We start from the raw sequence: 17,878 nt of genomic DNA, 5'->3' as shown, positions 1-17,878 counted from the left end.
AATACTGCAGATTGGTTATTATTGACCAGTCAGATACTCACTGCTGTGTATCATTCATTCAGACACCTTCGATCACAGACTTCTAAACAGCAGATTCAAAAAAGAGATGATGGCAAGATTGTTCCTCTTATTTCACTCATGCTAGTTTCCAGTCTCTTCCTGCATGACTGACAGACAAGACTGTCAAAACAAGAGCTCCAGCACATATAGGCATATAGGCATATTCTTCCCCTCAGGGCTGTAACAGAACAGACTGCACATTAGTTTCACACAGTAACATTATACAGTGTTTCACTCTTATACTCTCAGGGTGTCCAAGGTTCTGTATCCTGGACATACTGTCAAATTCGATATGATATTTTATTTACGATATTTACTAAACTGTCTAATGAAATATAGGATGGAAATAGATGAGAGATGGAGGTTAGAGGGAAAAGAAATAGATATAGATAACCACAGGCAAACAAATAATGACAAATAAAGGCAGGGTTGATGAATAAAATACAGCCAGTGTTAAATGGATCCCGTTTGGAGACTAAGCAGACATGTGGGAAAGATTCTTTGGTCTTATAAGAGCAAAGATTTATGTTTTGGCCATAGCACAAAACCATAAGTTTGTCAATAACATGTAGGGCATGTGGTTTTATTTATCACATGCATTGTTATTTACTACTTCAGTTCAAAATAATGTGCAATTCCAAGGCATAAGGTGTTGTTTTTCACATCTTGAGTTCTTCCAATGCTCATGTGAAGAGGGGAGGAATAGAGAGAGAGAGAGAGAGAGAGAGAGAGAGAGAGAGAATATGTTAAAGAATACTTGAGCAAGATTAAATGGGTAGAGGGAAAGAGAGAGTGGTTGAAACATTAACAGGTTCCGCCCCTGTAACTTTCCCCTCACAGTCCAGCAGGCCTCTAAATTTACTCAGCTATCCTCAAGCATCGCTCCTGTGTCCTGTCCTGTCCTCGGTGTCATGGCTCTCATTTCCACTCTCACTCCGGTGTTCGTGGCCATCCTGTGCGTCGTCATCGCCATCGTGTTTAAAACACGGCGCGGGTCCGAGTATTCCTCGTCTGAGAAATCTTCCAGCGGTGGGGGAAAAAAGACAGAAAACCGGCCGTGGGTGGACGAGGACTTGCAGGACGACACCGAGATCAGCGGAAGAGAAAACGGTACGAACCGAACAGAACTGTATCGCCTTAGGTTACTGACAGTCAAAAACTACTTTGCACTGTACTTGAATAATGATTTTTATTTCCCACTTTTTTTATTTTTAGCTTATTTCGAGCTTATAAACAGCTCGGATATTGACCACAGTCTGCTTACTGTATTGTTCAGTAATTTGCATTGCACTTTTGTCTCCTTTCTGAACGAGTCGACTCTTTGATTCGTATCTCATAAGGGAATCGACTCACATTTCCAAAGAGCTGTTTGAAATGTCGGTGACCCTCTCGTTGAACTGATCAGCAATGTATATTTACGAATCACTGACGTACATATTGGTAATCACAAATGCTGCTGAAAAATTGATCAAAACTCAAAAGAGTTGACTTATCTGTGAGCTGAGAGTTGACTTCAGTGAGCTGAGCCGACTCATAGAAAAGAGTCGGAATTCTTACATAAGGTGTGTATTTAGGTCTAGGAGCAGAAGTACAGTTCGAGTATACACTGTTTCGACTTGGCATTCAGGTGGTTAGGTCCAGCTTTATATTAATGATGATCGAAAGAGACATGCTCAAAGGATCTGTATTATGGCTTTAGGGGATACAAGATAAATATTGTTTTCAAATGGCTCATGTATTAAAGTATATAAGGTGTTCTTCAGCTGCATGCAGCAGGCTGGCATGTTGTGTGGTGTAAAGTCTACACTGAGCCCATTTGTATTTTTTTTAATCATATGATCTTGAAGAAGGTATGATCAACTATTAAAAAAACAAGTCCAAATGAATAAATAGAGTAGTACAGACTGCATTTACATGGAACATCATGCAATGACCCAGCAGTGACCTTACACTGAGTTTTTGCAGTGCTTTACAGAAAACTGACCACTTCTTCATACCTGCTGATCGAGCACATAATAAAGTCCAGAAGACTGTTCCTTTTGTTCCCAGTTATCTACATCAATGTTGCATTTTCTCGCTGATGTGTTTACAAATCTCTTTTAAGCAGCCCTTTAGTGCAGAAGCTCTGAGAAGACAATGACATCAGTGACCACAGACCAAAGTAAAGTTGAAGAGGATCTGCATTCCAGTTGGTTGAATTACAGTGGAGAGAAGTCCTCCAGAGTTGAATGGGATACTGACTCCATAAAAATGTCTTGCACAAGAGATCATTCAGTGTTTATTCACATGAGACAGATATTTCCTACATAGAAAGAGTTGCAAATTCATTTATATGACCCATGGCCAGGAACATTCATAGATGTTTTGAGATATTTTAATGTTTGTGCATGTGTGTGTGTGTGTGTTTACACCAGTGCAGTTATTTCTTAATGTGTTTTGTACAGCAGTACTGTTAAATTCTTGCTTCTGATTGGTCAGAAGGTGCTGATTCATTTCTATAACAGCAGCTCTGACTTCAGTTCCAGCTACATCTATTTCTATACTAATTAGATTAAAAAACATGAGCAAATAATATCCAGTCAGCAGTGGTCTATCAATCTATAATGGTGGACCATTTCAGTTAATAGGTGGGGTAATGAATTGCTATTGAACTGTACCTACTGTAGCAATTTTCACCCTATTCTCATGAGTTATACTATGAAATTGTGTAGAATAGTGCATAAGTACTGTATGCAATTTAGGACTACATTCAGTTACTATGTTATAGTAGATTCAAATATTGATATAAAAGTGAGCGTACCTAATAAATTGACCATGTATCAGTGTGTTTCACTAATCATACTCGTGATTAGCTAAATGTCATGTTTTCTTCTCTGTAGAGGAAGATGATTGGGCAGACACAGGGACAGAAGATCTCCCCCACGTTCCATACAATCCTTGTCGCTACCCAGAGGACAAAATGCTGGAGCGCTCCAAACAATTCTACACCCTTTTGAACGAGCGCCGGTCAGTCCGCTGTATCAGCCCAGAACCTGTCCCTCGAGAGGTGATCGATAATGTGATACGTGCTGCAGGTACTCACCTCATGGCTTTGTGCCTCATATAAAACCTGGACATTTTAATACACTATAATTAAAAGATGATTCTTTTGGATAAATGTGAACATGTTTTATAACGTATAACATTCTATATCTAGGAGCTCTGAAAGTAGTTCCGGTCACTTGACAAATCACTGGTTTTTATTATTGCGCTTTGTTAGTGATTTCTATACTAACAACTTACATATGGACTCTCAATGTAAAGAGACAAAAAAAATAATAAAAAAAACAAAAACAGGGACTACTGTGCATTCAGGTTCTCCTGGGAAGTCGTAATTATGACATCAATGTCATTTTTGTCAGAGCAAGATGGAAGTGCAACTTCCCTTAATTAACTAAAAAATATATATAGCAATGATTTTACATTGTACTTCTAGAAAATGTAGAACAAAGAATGAGGTGTGTTTCAATCTTTTAATATTTTTAATCAATCTATTAAGGGACTGTAAACTTTACTGTTATATATTATATTGTAATTTTACAATGCTATTATATTAACACATAACTGAAAACAGCTTCATAGACGAGTAAACATTCAATGTCAACGAATTTACCGTTTACTACAGACGCTGCTGCACCCACTGATTCCACTATTTTTTCCTAATGACACGCCCCCAACCCCGAAAATCAGAGCTCGTAGAAGATCCGGTTTCCTACACGTAATTACGACTTTGAGGTTGCATTCATGAGTATTCAACTCGTAAATACTATCTATCCGATATTGCATGAACGCACTATTTATTGATATAGTGATGTTTTTAGTAAGGGCTTATTTATTTATTTATTTATTTATTGTTTGCTAGTTAGTTAGTTAGTTAGTTAGTTAGTTAGTTAGTTAGTTAGTTAGTTAGTTAGGAAGGCGTGTCCACTGTCAGCACTTTGTAAGAATCAGGAACGATGCTGCTTGCGAATAACTATAAGCTGCTATAACGTAAGTGACAATAGCAATAAATAGTTAACATTGACCGGTTGCTGTGTGCTGAAACGCTTTGAGACAAAGTCATTTCTTAAATGTATTCGAAATGTATTCCTTCGCTTTATTATTTGAAGCAACAACTAAAACTGCAAAAACAAGAACCATAAACCTGAGCAGTGGATAAAAGGTGGAAACTTACAATATGTAGTGGTGCTAATGAAGGGGAAGCGAGACACAGGTGAGCGTGAATGAGACACGTGACGTGTTGGGGCTGAGAGGGCCTCATTACCATGACAACGCCCTAACGAGACTTGATATTCTATTGAATATTCGGTTTTTATTGTATCATACTTTCCAATATAGTGTATTCAACTTTTGGTACAGAAGTGACATCGTGTGAGGGTTAGTTAGTGGTATAAGTTACAAGGTACCTGTGGTTCTTTTGTGTGTTATATAAAATGAGCAAAAAATAGAACGAAAATTTCACTTAGCTGTATAAGTTTCTAGAGTGAGTGAAAACATGGCTTCATGAATAGACTAATAAGTGTGTGTGTGTGTGTGTGTGTGTAAAAGGCACGGCTCCAAGCGGTGCTCACACTGAGCCCTGGACGTTCGTGGTGGTGGCCGACGCCGAGACCAAACACAAAATCCGGGAGATCGTGGAAGAGGAAGAAGAAATCAATTATAAACAGAGGATGGGAGATAAATGGGTTCACGACCTGCGTCGACTCCGGTAAAGGTCAAGGTCATACGAGAGAGCGCGCTCGTGCGTGCGCCTGTTTGTCACTGTAATTGCCAAAATTTACTTATTAATTAACGCCATTAATTTCCTCGGCTCCTGTTGCACTAGCACCCTCTTGTGACTAATCTTTGAAATTGCACCGTAGCTACCAAATAAAACAGTATCCCATTCACAACAAATCCGTTGAGCAAATCCATTCCAAGGATCATTTTTTGTCATACAGGACTAACTGGGTGAAGGAGTATCTTGAAACGGCGCCGTATCTGATACTCATCTTTAAGCAGACATACGGAATAATGGCAGATGGAAGGAAAAAGACTCACTACTACAATGAGATCAGTGTGTCCATCTCGTGTGGCCTTCTCCTGGCAGCTCTGCAGGTGGGTTAGGGTTCTGGTGGTCCACTTAAACCTTTTTTCACTGTGGGACACGTGCACTTTTTACGTTTTGCATCACAATTGACTAAACAGAAGTTTCAGGAAAAAGGAAACACTCTTACAATTTTCCATAGTAGGAATATTATCGGTTATAAATGAATCCTGTACTCTGACATACTTCTTCTCAAATCCTCAGAACGTGGGTCTGGTGACGGTGACGTCCACGCCTTTAAACTGTGGGCCACAGCTCCGGGTCCTCCTCCACCGTCCAGCCAATGAAAAGCTGCTCATGCTCCTTCCTGTCGGCTACCCGGCTCCGGACGCCACAGTACCTGATCTAACACGCAAGCAACTTGAGGACATCATGGTGTTTGTGTGACATCCCTAAAAAAATCCATCTGTCATCTGTTGTCAGTAGATAATGTGACTCATGTGTGTAGTTCATGCTTCCAAGGATTCAAGATTTTTCTGGAGTCAGTTTTTTTTAAAGCCAGTACTTCCTACACTTCCACATCCAAAAACATGGATAGAAAATGCAGACTTAATTCTGTTCAATGTAACTGAACTTTTTTGTCAAACCCTGCCCACTCTTTCAGACATACAAGTTATGTCTGAAGGCTGATTATCGCAGTGCACAATTTCTGTATTAAATCCCCACTACACACACTCTTAACTCACCTGCACCTTCAGTAAATTAACAGTGACACCTATGTTTTTTTTTTTTTTAAACAGCTATTATATCTGTGCGTCAGAGTTTGTTAAAGGAGCAGTTTGTATTGTAGTTTGTTGGTAAGTTGCAGCACAAATATTGACATGCCTTCATCTTTACTTTCCAAATCCCACTGCATAAATTTTAGATAGCTTTTAAACAAATGCCGCAGAGCTGAACAGCTTTGACCTGTGTATGAGCATGGATTATTTCTGTCTCAAAAAATTTCAAATTTTTAGAAAAAAAGAATGAAATTATTAAACAAAAAAAAAGCCCAGTATTGCCAATTACAGTGTTTCTATGGTGCATTTAAAAGTACATGATGGTTATGAGTCTGTATTTTTTTATTTATTTTCATGTAGTTGTTGTTTGATTTAGATTATTTGGAGAGGAGTCCAACTTACAAGATATTAGTATAGAAGTGGTAACAGTATACTATATGGCCAAAAATAAAGTGAAAGTAGTAAGTATTTATATTCCAGTGTCCTATTTTTTTTATTACATGTCCACTATCACAACAACGACAGCTGCATTGTTCACGCATCGTGACTTTTATTTTAAAATTCTCACTAAACGTCTCACTTGACTTCGGGACTAGTCGTGACCGGAAATGCCGTCAGTGTCGACGCCGGCAGCTCCCCATAGCTGGTGATCCTCCTTCACACTCCAGAAAATTGTGACCGGACCGCGGTGCCGCTGTCATCATGGCTCTGTATGAATATGTCACTCAGGAGCAGCTCTCCGGCTTTGATAAATATAAGGTGAGGTTTGATTATATGGGATTTAACGTTATCGTAATCAAACACAGCTATTGCTAGTCAGGCTAAGATGCTAATAATGCTAATATTAAAGGCATGGCACGGTGGTTCGAGCCCCGGTGTCCTGCGTTAACCGGTTAGCTTTTGTCCCCTCTGTTACATTTAGTAAAGCTCACTTTGAACATATATATTTGCCCAACATTTATACAAGCTAATTTGTATAATTAGCTTGTATGATCGATCAAAATCAGCTTAGAAGTGAAACAGAATTTCCTGTCAGAAATTTGGGTTGGGTCGGCGTTTACTTATCCAGGCGTAGTATTAAATACTTGTGAATTAGATATGTAGTGCACTATGTAGGGCGTAGAAGCCTTTATTTAAAGTTCTATGAAGTGCACGCGTGTAGGGCTCAGGGCGTGGTTTAGGATAAAGCCTCAGTTTTACGGTCTGTCTTTTGGAATAATTCAATTCACGTTATTGTGGAGAGGTGATTATCGATATTGTGATACACTGTAGAACAATTTTTTTTTGCGATGTTGTCGGTATCCTGTTATCGGTTTTGCACAGAATATTTAGCTTATAATATTATAATATCATAATAATGTAATCATATTACAATGATTCTTATGATTCCATAATAATGTAATCATATTATAATGATTATCTTACGATATTATATATTGTTATTTTATTATTATTATTATTATTATTATTATTATTGGAATAATTGGTCTTGTGTTCTCTTCGTTAAAAAAATCTATTATATTTAAACATTAACAGTTTAAGGAGACATTGTCTATTGTATATCTAAGTATTTTAATATATTTTCATCAGTTAATTTCCAGTTTCCTTTTTGTTGATGCTTCTTATGTAAATAAACAATACATCTTCAGTATGAAGTCCCAGAATGCAGTGCAGCTTTGTGACAGAGGCTTGGCTAGCTAGCAATCTATGATACTGAGGTGTTAACATTAAAGTTAAGGATCTGTTTGAGTAGATTGTAGAGATGAAGAGGTGAGAGTGCTGAAAAAAAAAGACTAAAGTGCCACTGCATTGCTCTGTTTAGGTAGAAAAGAATTGACTCTGCCATGACTATCAGCAGGTATTTGAACAGCATTGTTGGTAATATAGTGAAAGTGAATGTAGACCTTAAAAATGGGAATCCCCCCCCCCCATGTAGCACATGCAGCAGGGTGTCTGTGTACCTCAGCATAATGAAGCCATGGAGCCTCCTCGTGTGTTTGGGGGTCGTCATGCAACTGATCTTTACTCTGTTTGGGGCGTGTCTGCGAGAGTAAATAAGCCTTTGGCCCAGTTGGCAAATTTTTCCAGTCGAGGGCATTAATGTTGTGATGGGTGTATTATAGATCAGTCTTTTCTAACGCTCTTAAAGACCTTTTAGAAGTAATGTCACATGACATGTCTTCAAAAATCATAACTTATAGTTTCAGCCTATTCGTTATTCCTCTCTCTTCAACTTTCAATTTTTAACCCTATGTGATTTGTGTCTTCTTTCTCCCTGAGCATAATTACTTTAAAGACTAAATCTCTAACCAAAAAAAGCCAAAATTCTACAATTTCCAAAAAAGTTATTATAGTTACTTAAAGGTGCATTAGGTAAGATTTGTGTGAAGAAAGATCTCTAACGGTTAAATGGGTTGAGTTGAATAAAATTTGAATGATTTTTTTTAACCCCATTTGCACTCATGCACTCAAAGCTTCACCCCGAAAGGTTATAGCAGTTCAACTAGAGCATATTTGGACCAAGCTAGGTTCATATGACAAACTTGCTACTTCTTTTCATACTCATATATGAGGATGTGAAGGGGTTTTGGGGGCGTGTCTATGTAATGTAATATAACTTATGGTCAGATAGTAATCCAAGGGCTGCATTAATATCCATTAATCCTCTTGTGGTTCCTGAAGTAGCAAATCTTTTGTACCTCTCTTTATTTTGTATGTCTACCATACTAGCACAGTAAAACCTTTCATTTTCTTATTAGACTGGAAACGTCACAGCTGAATCACTAATGCCTTCCTATTCACTACATCTGCTCACTACACATTAAATTTGACACTATCACTATAACTGGTAGAAAAAAATCTGGACAGCTGAAGCATCACTGAAACATAATTCATTTATCAGCCAGAAAGTTCCTGAAATGTGTGCTTTATTGGTTTACATTAAAACACACAACCTTTTACAGTCACATGTGTTTCTTCGCCTTTAAATGTGTAAATATTGCGACTGTTTAAACCAAGAGATGCACGGTGCGCTGCATTTCAGCATGTGGTAAGATCACATGGTTCACCCTCAAGAGAACGAAACCACCAGAACAACCACTGATTTGAAAGTATGGTGGATGTTCTGGTGGATGTTCTGGTGGATGTTCTGGTGGATGTTCTGGTGGATGTTCTGGTGGTTGCTCAGGTGGTTGCTCAGGTGGTTGCTCAGGGGTGCGGCAGCAAGTATGCAAAGTATAACATAATTTCGGTGTTTGTAATGCACTACTAATCCCAGCATCTTAGGACATTTTGAGGTCTGTGTTGATCTGGATGGAGATGGTGATTATGTAATGAGTCAACAATCATTATGTTTATTGCAGCAAAACAGACATGAAATGGCTCCATTATCTAGGTTGTGTGTGTGTGTGAGAGAGAGAGAGAACTACTCACCCCTGTTTCTTCTGTTTTCTCGGTGCTTTCAGTACAGTGCGGTGGACACCAACCCGCTCTCCATCTACATCATGCACCCCTTCTGGAACGCCATGGTGAAGGTGAGAAAGTCATGTCACTCTTTCGGTCACCACTTTCACCACGAATCCGTTTAAATCCCAAAATGTGCAGAGACTCATTTACTTTCCATAGACCTCCTCCTGGTTCATATCTCTAAAACTGACTTATTTGAAAGTTGGCCTTTAGGAAAAACACGATGAAATTAAGGAAATCAGGTTTCTTTTGTTCTTCTGTAGACAGCACTGGTTTAGACCACGCAGAGTTCCTATAATCACACTCTTGTGGTTTGTATTGTGTGCTTTTTTTCTCTCTGTGTTTCTGTGTGTTAGGATTTTTTAGCAGTGTTTGCACTCTCACACTCCGTCTATTAAAATTCAAAGATGCAACTTTAATGAGTTTTCCACTTAGATCTTATTACAATTACAAGAAAGACCACACCCTATACAATAACAACAACCTCTCTCTCTCTCTCTCTCTCTCAGATCTTACCCACTTGGCTGGCCCCTAACCTCATCACCTTCACTGGGTTCATGTTCCTGGTGCTCAACTTTGCCATCTTATCCTTCTACGACTATGACTTCTATGCATCAGGTGAGTGTGTGTGTGATAGAGAGATAGAGAGAGAGATATGGTGATGAACTGCAGGTTATCATGACATGTGTACAAAGTCCTCTCTCTCTCTCCCCTTCTCTTTCTTTCTGTTCCTCACTGTCTCTCTCCATTTGAACACTGTAATTTTAAGACCTGCTTGTCATGTTTTCTTGTAACACCCCCCCCCCTTCACACACACACTCATTTCGATTCACTTTATCTCATTGTTCCAGTTTCACTTTTCCTTTTTCAACTTTTTTGTTTCAAGCAGTCGAGACATATCAGCAACTGAACTAAGGTGTAACACCCCGTGAATCTCCTGCTTATTAACATGAACACACACTGCAAAACGTTCAGCACACCCTGAACTTTCTTTACTTATGCAAGTCAATAATTAAATGAACCTGTGTTTTGTGACTCATTCATATATATGTGTGTGTGTGTGTGTGTGTTTTAGCGGAGGGTCATGCTCACGTGCCAAGTTGGGTTTGGATAGCTGCAGGCCTTTTCAACTTTCTGGCATACACACTAGGTAAGAGAGGGTGGGTGTGTGTGTGTGTGTGTGTGTCATTGTTACCCTTGAGGTTTAATTAGTACCAGCAGTGTGTGAATGTTGTGAAACATATGTGTGATGACACTAACATTCACACACAGCTCTTATTAATAAATTTACATCCCTGTAGTACAGCTGACTTTAAGAAATAAAACATTTTGAGGAGTTCTGTTGTAGTAAACTAATCAACAAAATGGCGGCGTGATGTGGACGAGACTGTAATAAATTGTGTGTGTGTGTAGATGGTGTTGATGGGAAGCAGGCTCGCAGGACGAATTCGAGCACTCCTCTGGGCGAGCTGTTTGACCACGGCCTGGACAGCTGGGCGTGTGTGTTCTTCGTGAGCTCCATGTACTCTGTGTTCGGGCGTGGTGAGAGTGGAGTCAGCGTGCTCACGCTCTACGGCTTGCTCTGGGTCGTCCTCTTTTCTTTCATCCTCTCACACTGGGAGAAATACAACACTGGTGTGCTCTTCCTGCCCTGGGGCTACGACATCAGCCAAGTGGTAAGTGATCGTCTACTGCAAGCACACACACAGAAATACACACTAAATTGCAAATGAACTCAGCAAGTACTCACAGGTATACAGGTTCAGGCGTCGAGGAGTCAGTGCTTTAGGCAAATTTAAGAGGAGCTGTTTGCTTGCACAATGCTGAGGTGTTATGATGTAAACCCTGCTATGATTCCCACGTAGGATTCCCACGTAGGATTCCCACGTAGGATTCCCACGTAGGATTCCCACGTAGGATTCCCTCGTGTGATTCCCTCGTGTGATTCCCTCGTGTGATTCCCTCGTGTGATTCCCTCGTGTGATTCCCTCGTGTGATTCCCTCGTGTGATTCCCTCGTGTGATTCCCTCGTGTGATTCCCTCGTGTGAATCTTTGATGTGGTTCCCTGATGTGATTCCATTCTATGATTCTTTGATGGGATTGAATCATCTAATTCCCTGTTGTGACTCCCAGACTTGACTCCTTGAAGTGATTCCCTAACATGAATTCCTGTTATGAATCTCTAATGGTGATGTAAACATGATATGAATCTCTGATGTCAATCTCAATGTGATTTTCTTTCTTCACTGCTTTTAATTATGATATGATTCACTCATATGATGCCTTAATCCTGATATAATTCACTATAATTCAGCAAATAAAGACATAATATTATTTTAAATACTAATAGTATGTTATTCCAGAGTGTTTTGACACCACATCCCTCTCACTCTTTACCCTTTTTTTTTTTTAATTTATTTTTAATTTAATACAATTTTTTTTTTTTTTAAACTCTCTGTCTGTCAGACAATCTCTATCGTGTACATCATCACAGCTGTGGTGGGCGTGGAGAAGTGGTACAAACCACTGATCTGGAACATTCTCTACAGAGATCTCTTCATCGTCATGATCTTGGGTGAGGGTCTTGAGCTCACTGTTGCCAGTTCAAGCTTGATTTATCTTTTCTGTAACACGATTCCACTTTGTTCAGATCTCGCTGGTCAGTTTTATTATCAAAAAGCACCAATCAGGCATAATATTATGACCACTGATTATCTCCTCTTTATGGCACCTGTTAGTGGGTGGGATATATTAGGCAGCAAGTGAACATTTTGTCCTCAATGTTGATGTGTTAGAAGCAGGAAAAATGGGCAAGAGTAAGGATCTGAATGAGTTTGAGAAGGGCTAAATTGTGATGGCTAGATGACTGGATCAGAGCATCTCCAAAACTGCAGCTCTTGTGGGGTGTTCCCGGTCTGCAGTGGTCAGTATCTATCAAAAGTATCCTTTAAGTCCTGTAAATCTTCCTGCTAACATCTTGGTGCCAGTTACCATAGCACACCTTCAGGGATCTAGTAGAGTCCATGCCTTTGATGGGTCAGGGCTGTTTTGGCAGCAAAAGGGGAACCAACACAATATTAGGCATAATATTATGCCTGATTGGTGTATGTCTTTTACAATTAGGGCTTGTTGAGTGCCAGAGCTTTATAAAGTCTCATCATTGCACCTCTCTTGTCTGCCTTACAGGTTGTTTGTTTGCTGTAACGCTACCAATGAGCCTTTACAACGTCTTAAAGTAAGTGTCGCTCCTTAAAATTTGTTTTTATGTACCTTTTCAAGCTTAACCAATGGGTGAGTAATATATTAGAAAAAGTATGTTGTAGATAGATGTATAAATCCTTCACGGTAACATAAATAAGAAATTTAAATACGATGTGTTGTACATAAAGTTGTGCTAAAGAAAAATCATCAGTGATGGATAATGTCGTGGATAAGGGCAGTGGTGGCTCAAGTGGTTAAGGCTCTGGGTCGTTGACCGGAAGATCAGTGGTTCAAGCCCCAGCACCGCCAAGTTGCCACTGTTGGGCCCTTGAGCAAGGCTCTTAACCCTCTCTGCTCCAGGGGCGCCGTATCATGGCTGACCCTGCGCTCTGACCCCAACCTCCAAGGATGGGATATGCGAAGAAAGAATTTCACTGTGCTGTAATGTATATGTGACAAATAAAGGTTGTTTCATTTCGTGTGACCCCCCCCCCCCCCCCAAAAAAAATATTGAAAAAAAAATTCTTTTGGGATGTGGTTTGAGTTATTTCAGTGTCTGTTGTGTGAGTAACAGTGCTTATGGAAAATGATGCTGGTTTTGTGCAGGGTGTACCGCAGTAAAACGCTGAAGCACAGCTCTGTGTACGAGGCCCTCCTGCCTTTCTTCTCGCCCATGCTCCTCTTCATCCTCGCCACACTGTGGGTCATCCTGTCTCCCAGCAACATCCTAGAGCTGCAGCCCCGACTCTTCTACCTGATGGTGGGAACAGCCTTTGCCAATGTTACTGTGAGTAAAACACACACACACACACACACACACACATACACATAGCGTTGTTTTCTCTGGTATGCCTGAAGTCGTCATATAGACAAGGGACCTCTTGTATCGTGCCTCTCTAGCTTTCTGCCTGTCTCTTTGTCTTCTTCCGCTGCCTCTCAATCTCAGCTATGTTTTATTGCCATGAATGTAACCTCACATTATTGCCAAAGCAGATATTCTGGGAAATTGTAGAATAAGAACAAATTAATATAACAAGATGAATAGAAGGGAAAACATTGATCAGCAGTAATAGTCTGATAAATAGATCCTTTTAGTTCCTTTGAAGTGATTCTTAGGCATGAATCATTTAAAAAAAAAAAATCTCCAATAAAGATAATCTTAAATGGGGAGCCCAAAAGAGTCAAATAAATTGATTCAGTATTGTAACTGAATCATTGTCTGTATCTGTGGTGTATGTTTCAGCTCTCATATCTAAAGGTTTAGCTAGATTAATGAATTAGCTGGATTAATGTGAGCGAAGTTGATCTTTTTACACATCATGTAACTGTGACTGAAGTTGTCTGTTTTACTGTTATTTCCCATGATGCATCTCCAATACCCATGTGTTCATGTGCTCTCTGGTATGCAAAAACGTGCATAAACATACTACACATACAAAGCTGCAGTTATGCTGATCTCTCACCTCCTTTTCTCCCCCTCCTCTCTCTCTCTCTCTCTCTCTCTCTCTCTCTCTCTCTCTCTCTCTCTCTCTCTCTCCAGTGTAAGCTGATTGTGTGTCAGATGAGTAACACACGCTGCCAGCCTCTGAGTTGGCTGTTGGTGCCAATGGCGTTGGTGGTGTTGCTGGTGATCTCTGGAGTGGTGCAGCAAAGTGAGACGGTGCTGTTGTACGTGTGGACAGCTGTAGTCATCCTCGCGCACATACACTATGGAGTTTCAGTGGTGCGTACACACACTCGCATGCAAATTTTCTTTATTTTATTTTTATTTATGGGATCATTTTCTGTTAGTCTGCTTGAGTCTTACAGCTGAACCAAGATGAGCATATCACACACGTTTGCACACGCACGCACACTGTGGTTTATTTCACCTTAAACAGGAAGGTGAGCTGTGTTGGAAATAATGTAGGGTGCGGCTGTCGGTGATGATAAAGCCAACATGTCTGAAATTTTTTTACTTTTCTTCCCTCTGTCTTGGTATGTGTGTGTGGGATGTGTTTCTGTATGTATATTTACCTCACCATCTCTGACTCTATCTGCTCATACGTCTGTCTATCTATCTGCTTCTGTCTATCTGTTTAACATGCTTTTTCCTTCTCTCTCCATTCATTTTACATGTCTATCTATCGGCTTGTTTGTATCACTGTTTGTCCATCTGTCTGGCTGTCTAATTGCCTGTTGGTTTTTCTGCATCTCTCCATCTTGTCAGCCTGTCTGTCCATCTGCTGCCTCTTTATCCACCTGTCCATCTCTCTCTCTCTCTCTCTCTCTCTCCTGGGTTTCTTTAGTCACCCTTCCACTAAGACCTGTATCTCTATTTCATCAGTGTCTTTCTCCATCCCTCTCTTTGTATCTCTCTTTTGTTCATCCAGTATGTCTCTGTGTTTGTCTGTAGGTGAGACAGCTAAGCGGTCACTTTAAGATCTATGCGTTCTCGCTGAAGAAGCTGAGCTCGGACTGACTAGATGAGGAGAAGATCGGCCTGACGGCGGCGGAGGTCTAAGCAGTCACGGTGTCCTCCTCGACCCATCGACGCTGAACCCACCAACGCCGAGACACACCTCAAACCAGGAAACCAAAAGCTGCTGACCGAACACGCCTTCTCCCACCCGAACACGCAGGACATAGCGATGCGGTAGACACGTCTCTTCCTCATCCTCTGTGGAGCTGCGTGACAGGATCAGCTGCGGGCGGTTCGGCTTCTCCGGTGTCCGTTAAGCAGATTCACTTGTTTCCTACGGAAATGCACTTTCTGCCAAGATACTGGAGCCTGGAATGATTAACACATATCCACATTCTAAAACCTAACCACACACATACACTCATTCACATGCAGCAACCAACCACGTGTTAACATGTAACACATTAATGAATGTTTTCTACATTTTTGCCTTGGGCCATTTTATTTGGATTTATTTCTGGCTTATTTTTAGTCTCAAAAGGTTAAAAAGCTTAAAAAAGGTGACTTTTTCTAGTTTGTGGCATTACAGGATCATAGTGTAGTAGAAGTGGAGCAGACTTTGTTTTTGGAGGAAATCTGGGTTAGATTCTTACTTTCCTCTGGTGTTTTCATCAGACCTCTATTCAGAAGACGGACAGACTCAAAGAGTCGGGCGGAGCATCAGCTGTAATAAACCACTCACGGACCTCAGAAGCTCCTTTGATGATCAAACACATGGTTTTATGGGGCCTGACCTTTCACTCCTGCATCCCCACCCAGCTTCAGCTGCTTCTTCTACCTTTTTTCCCCTTTCCTTTATTTTACATTGGTGATGGTGTGTCAGTGTGCCGATTTTACTTTTTTGTTTGTTTTTTTAAACTAGTGAGCTTTTATTGAGTTTATTTGCGCTTAAATGAAGAGTGCGCTTCAAACCCTGTCCAGGAGAGGGCGCACTCGGAGTGAGCGAGTGGCACCTCGCTCTGTTCTCTAAACGCAATAAAAGCGCTAGTCATGTCTCATCAATTCTTTTCCTTTCTTATGGTCTTTAGCTTTTCTTTTTAATCCTTTTATTATTATTATTATTATAACAAATTTGACTTCAGTTTTCATCAATGTCCAAAGTGTCAGTATGCGTGTACTGTAATGTGTGTGTGAGAGAGAGAGTGTGACTCTGGACACTTCATGGTACTGTCACCATGGGATCAGGGTGAGTCTGTGAAATCCGTAATTTAATACTTGATGTTGATGATGTAATATAATGTATTATCACCACAGTTACTCTTCTAATCATTTTTAAAAAAAAAAAAAAATCAGATGATGTGAAACTTCTGAGATCCTCCAGGGGGCGTGACCTCGAACGTGACCTCGAACGTGACCCCCTCACCCACTGGTGTGCAAACATGCACAAGCAAATGGACTGCGGGAGAAACCTCTCTAAACTCTGATTCTTTGGGAGGTTTATGATGAAATAGCTACGTTCCTGTGTGTCGTGTTGACCGTGTAACAGCTAAACAGCTATTTAATAAACAATTTTGCACGAGGTCAGTACCTAGTGTACATCAAGCCATTTATTTTATTGTTTTATTTTCTATTTTAGACACCTATTAGTCAAATCTTTTTTTTTTTATTTTATACAGGTGCTCTAATGTCAGGTTTCAGAAAGCGAGCCAATGTGTTTAAAGGGGAACCCTGGCTTTTTTTTTTTTTCTTCCTCCGGTTTAATATCTATGTAGATGAAGCATATGTGGGTTTTTTTTTATTTATTTATTTTTTATTACGGTTAACAAGTTTCCCTGTACTACGAAAACAACAAGCCTGTTTCATCAAAACTATTACTATTCAAGTCTAGGGGCAGATGTTAAATTTCACTGAAAATTTATTCAAAAGAGTAAACTAGCAATAAAAGCTTTAAAGTTTAAAGCATTTGTATAAGCAACAATGGTCCAGAGTTAGAATTACTGCTTAATTTCAATCTTTGCGTTCAGACCCACAAACTCGTGTAGTGTGTTCAGTTGTAGTACCACAAAAGTGTATATATGTTTGTGAAAGCGCTCCCATAAATACTTTTTGGCAAACATTTATCGACTGCTCCCACATCTGCCCTTAGACTTTCAACATGTCAGATTAGAGCATTAGTTTTTTTTTTTTCTTTTCAGTTAAATTACCAGGTGTTTGACTTTTATTTTGTCCCTGACAATCACACATATGCTACAGATTCATTAGATGGACATCAAATTGAAAATGGCTTAAGTATTCCTTTAATGGGTTGTGCTGATTATTAGCCAGGTTTTATTACGCTGTATTGCTGAAAGCTCTGAGCAGAACAGGTTACTCTTTACTGTGTACTCGGATGTAATGCTAGCGCCGTCAGTGCTGTCACCTGCTAGTGACTCTTACGTTTCAGGATCGTCCCTTAAAAATGTGATCTTTATTTGTCTATAACTGGATCGGGAAGCACAAGAGATTTTTTTTTTTTTAACTGCTAAAAATAATCTCCTGTATCTTACTGTGTGTTTTGTAAGTGGTTAATCAAATTGTATGTTTTTTTTTCCTTGTGGGTTTTTTTTTTTTTTTTTTTTTGGTTAACTTAAACAAACTACTCGCTATGACCACTAAATAATAAGTGTGATGAAATGCAGATGTACTGTATTGTGCCCTACATTTGCAAAGCCCTATTAAATGAAAGCAGATCGTCAAACATGGTTGTCGTTATACGTTTTTGTTTTGTTGTTGTAATTACTGTAATTACCAAACGATTCATTTTTGTTCTGAATTGGACGTGTGTTGATTGATTGATTGATTGATTACCACAAATGTAAAAGTCGAGTCTTTCAGTCTTTCAAATGGATCTCTGCAAGTTTTTTTTT

The 17,878-nt window shown here is 39.7% G+C and overlaps 2 protein-coding genes across 2 annotated transcripts; both read left to right on the top strand.

The window, feature by feature from the left end:
- Nucleotides 1-891: 891 nt before the first annotated feature.
- On the top strand, nucleotides 892-6,231 carry iyd (iodotyrosine deiodinase). The gene is made up of 5 exons (XM_058410014.1): nucleotides 892-1,170; nucleotides 2,940-3,134; nucleotides 4,648-4,807; nucleotides 5,040-5,196; nucleotides 5,390-6,231. Exons 1-5 carry the CDS (start codon nucleotides 972-974, stop codon nucleotides 5,570-5,572), a joined length of 894 nt encoding a protein of 297 aa, XP_058265997.1. The 5' UTR covers nucleotides 892-971; the 3' UTR covers nucleotides 5,573-6,231.
- Nucleotides 6,232-6,384: 153 nt separating this feature from the next.
- selenoi (selenoprotein I) lies at nucleotides 6,385-17,703 on the top strand. The gene is made up of 10 exons (XM_058410012.1): nucleotides 6,385-6,663; nucleotides 9,369-9,437; nucleotides 9,879-9,987; nucleotides 10,445-10,519; nucleotides 10,783-11,045; nucleotides 11,837-11,945; nucleotides 12,557-12,605; nucleotides 13,178-13,358; nucleotides 14,112-14,294; nucleotides 14,967-17,703. Exons 1-10 carry the CDS (start codon nucleotides 6,607-6,609, stop codon nucleotides 15,072-15,074), a joined length of 1,203 nt encoding a protein of 400 aa, XP_058265995.1. The 5' UTR covers nucleotides 6,385-6,606; the 3' UTR covers nucleotides 15,075-17,703.
- Nucleotides 17,704-17,878: the final 175 nt, after the last annotated feature.

The sequence above is a fragment of the Hemibagrus wyckioides genome, linkage group LG15, assembly GCF_019097595.1.
Source record: "Hemibagrus wyckioides isolate EC202008001 linkage group LG15, SWU_Hwy_1.0, whole genome shotgun sequence".
Lineage (NCBI taxonomy): Eukaryota > Metazoa > Chordata > Actinopteri > Siluriformes > Bagridae > Hemibagrus > Hemibagrus wyckioides.
The sequence above is the reverse complement of the archived record's forward strand: the minus strand, read 5'-3'. Positions and strand labels throughout refer to the sequence as shown.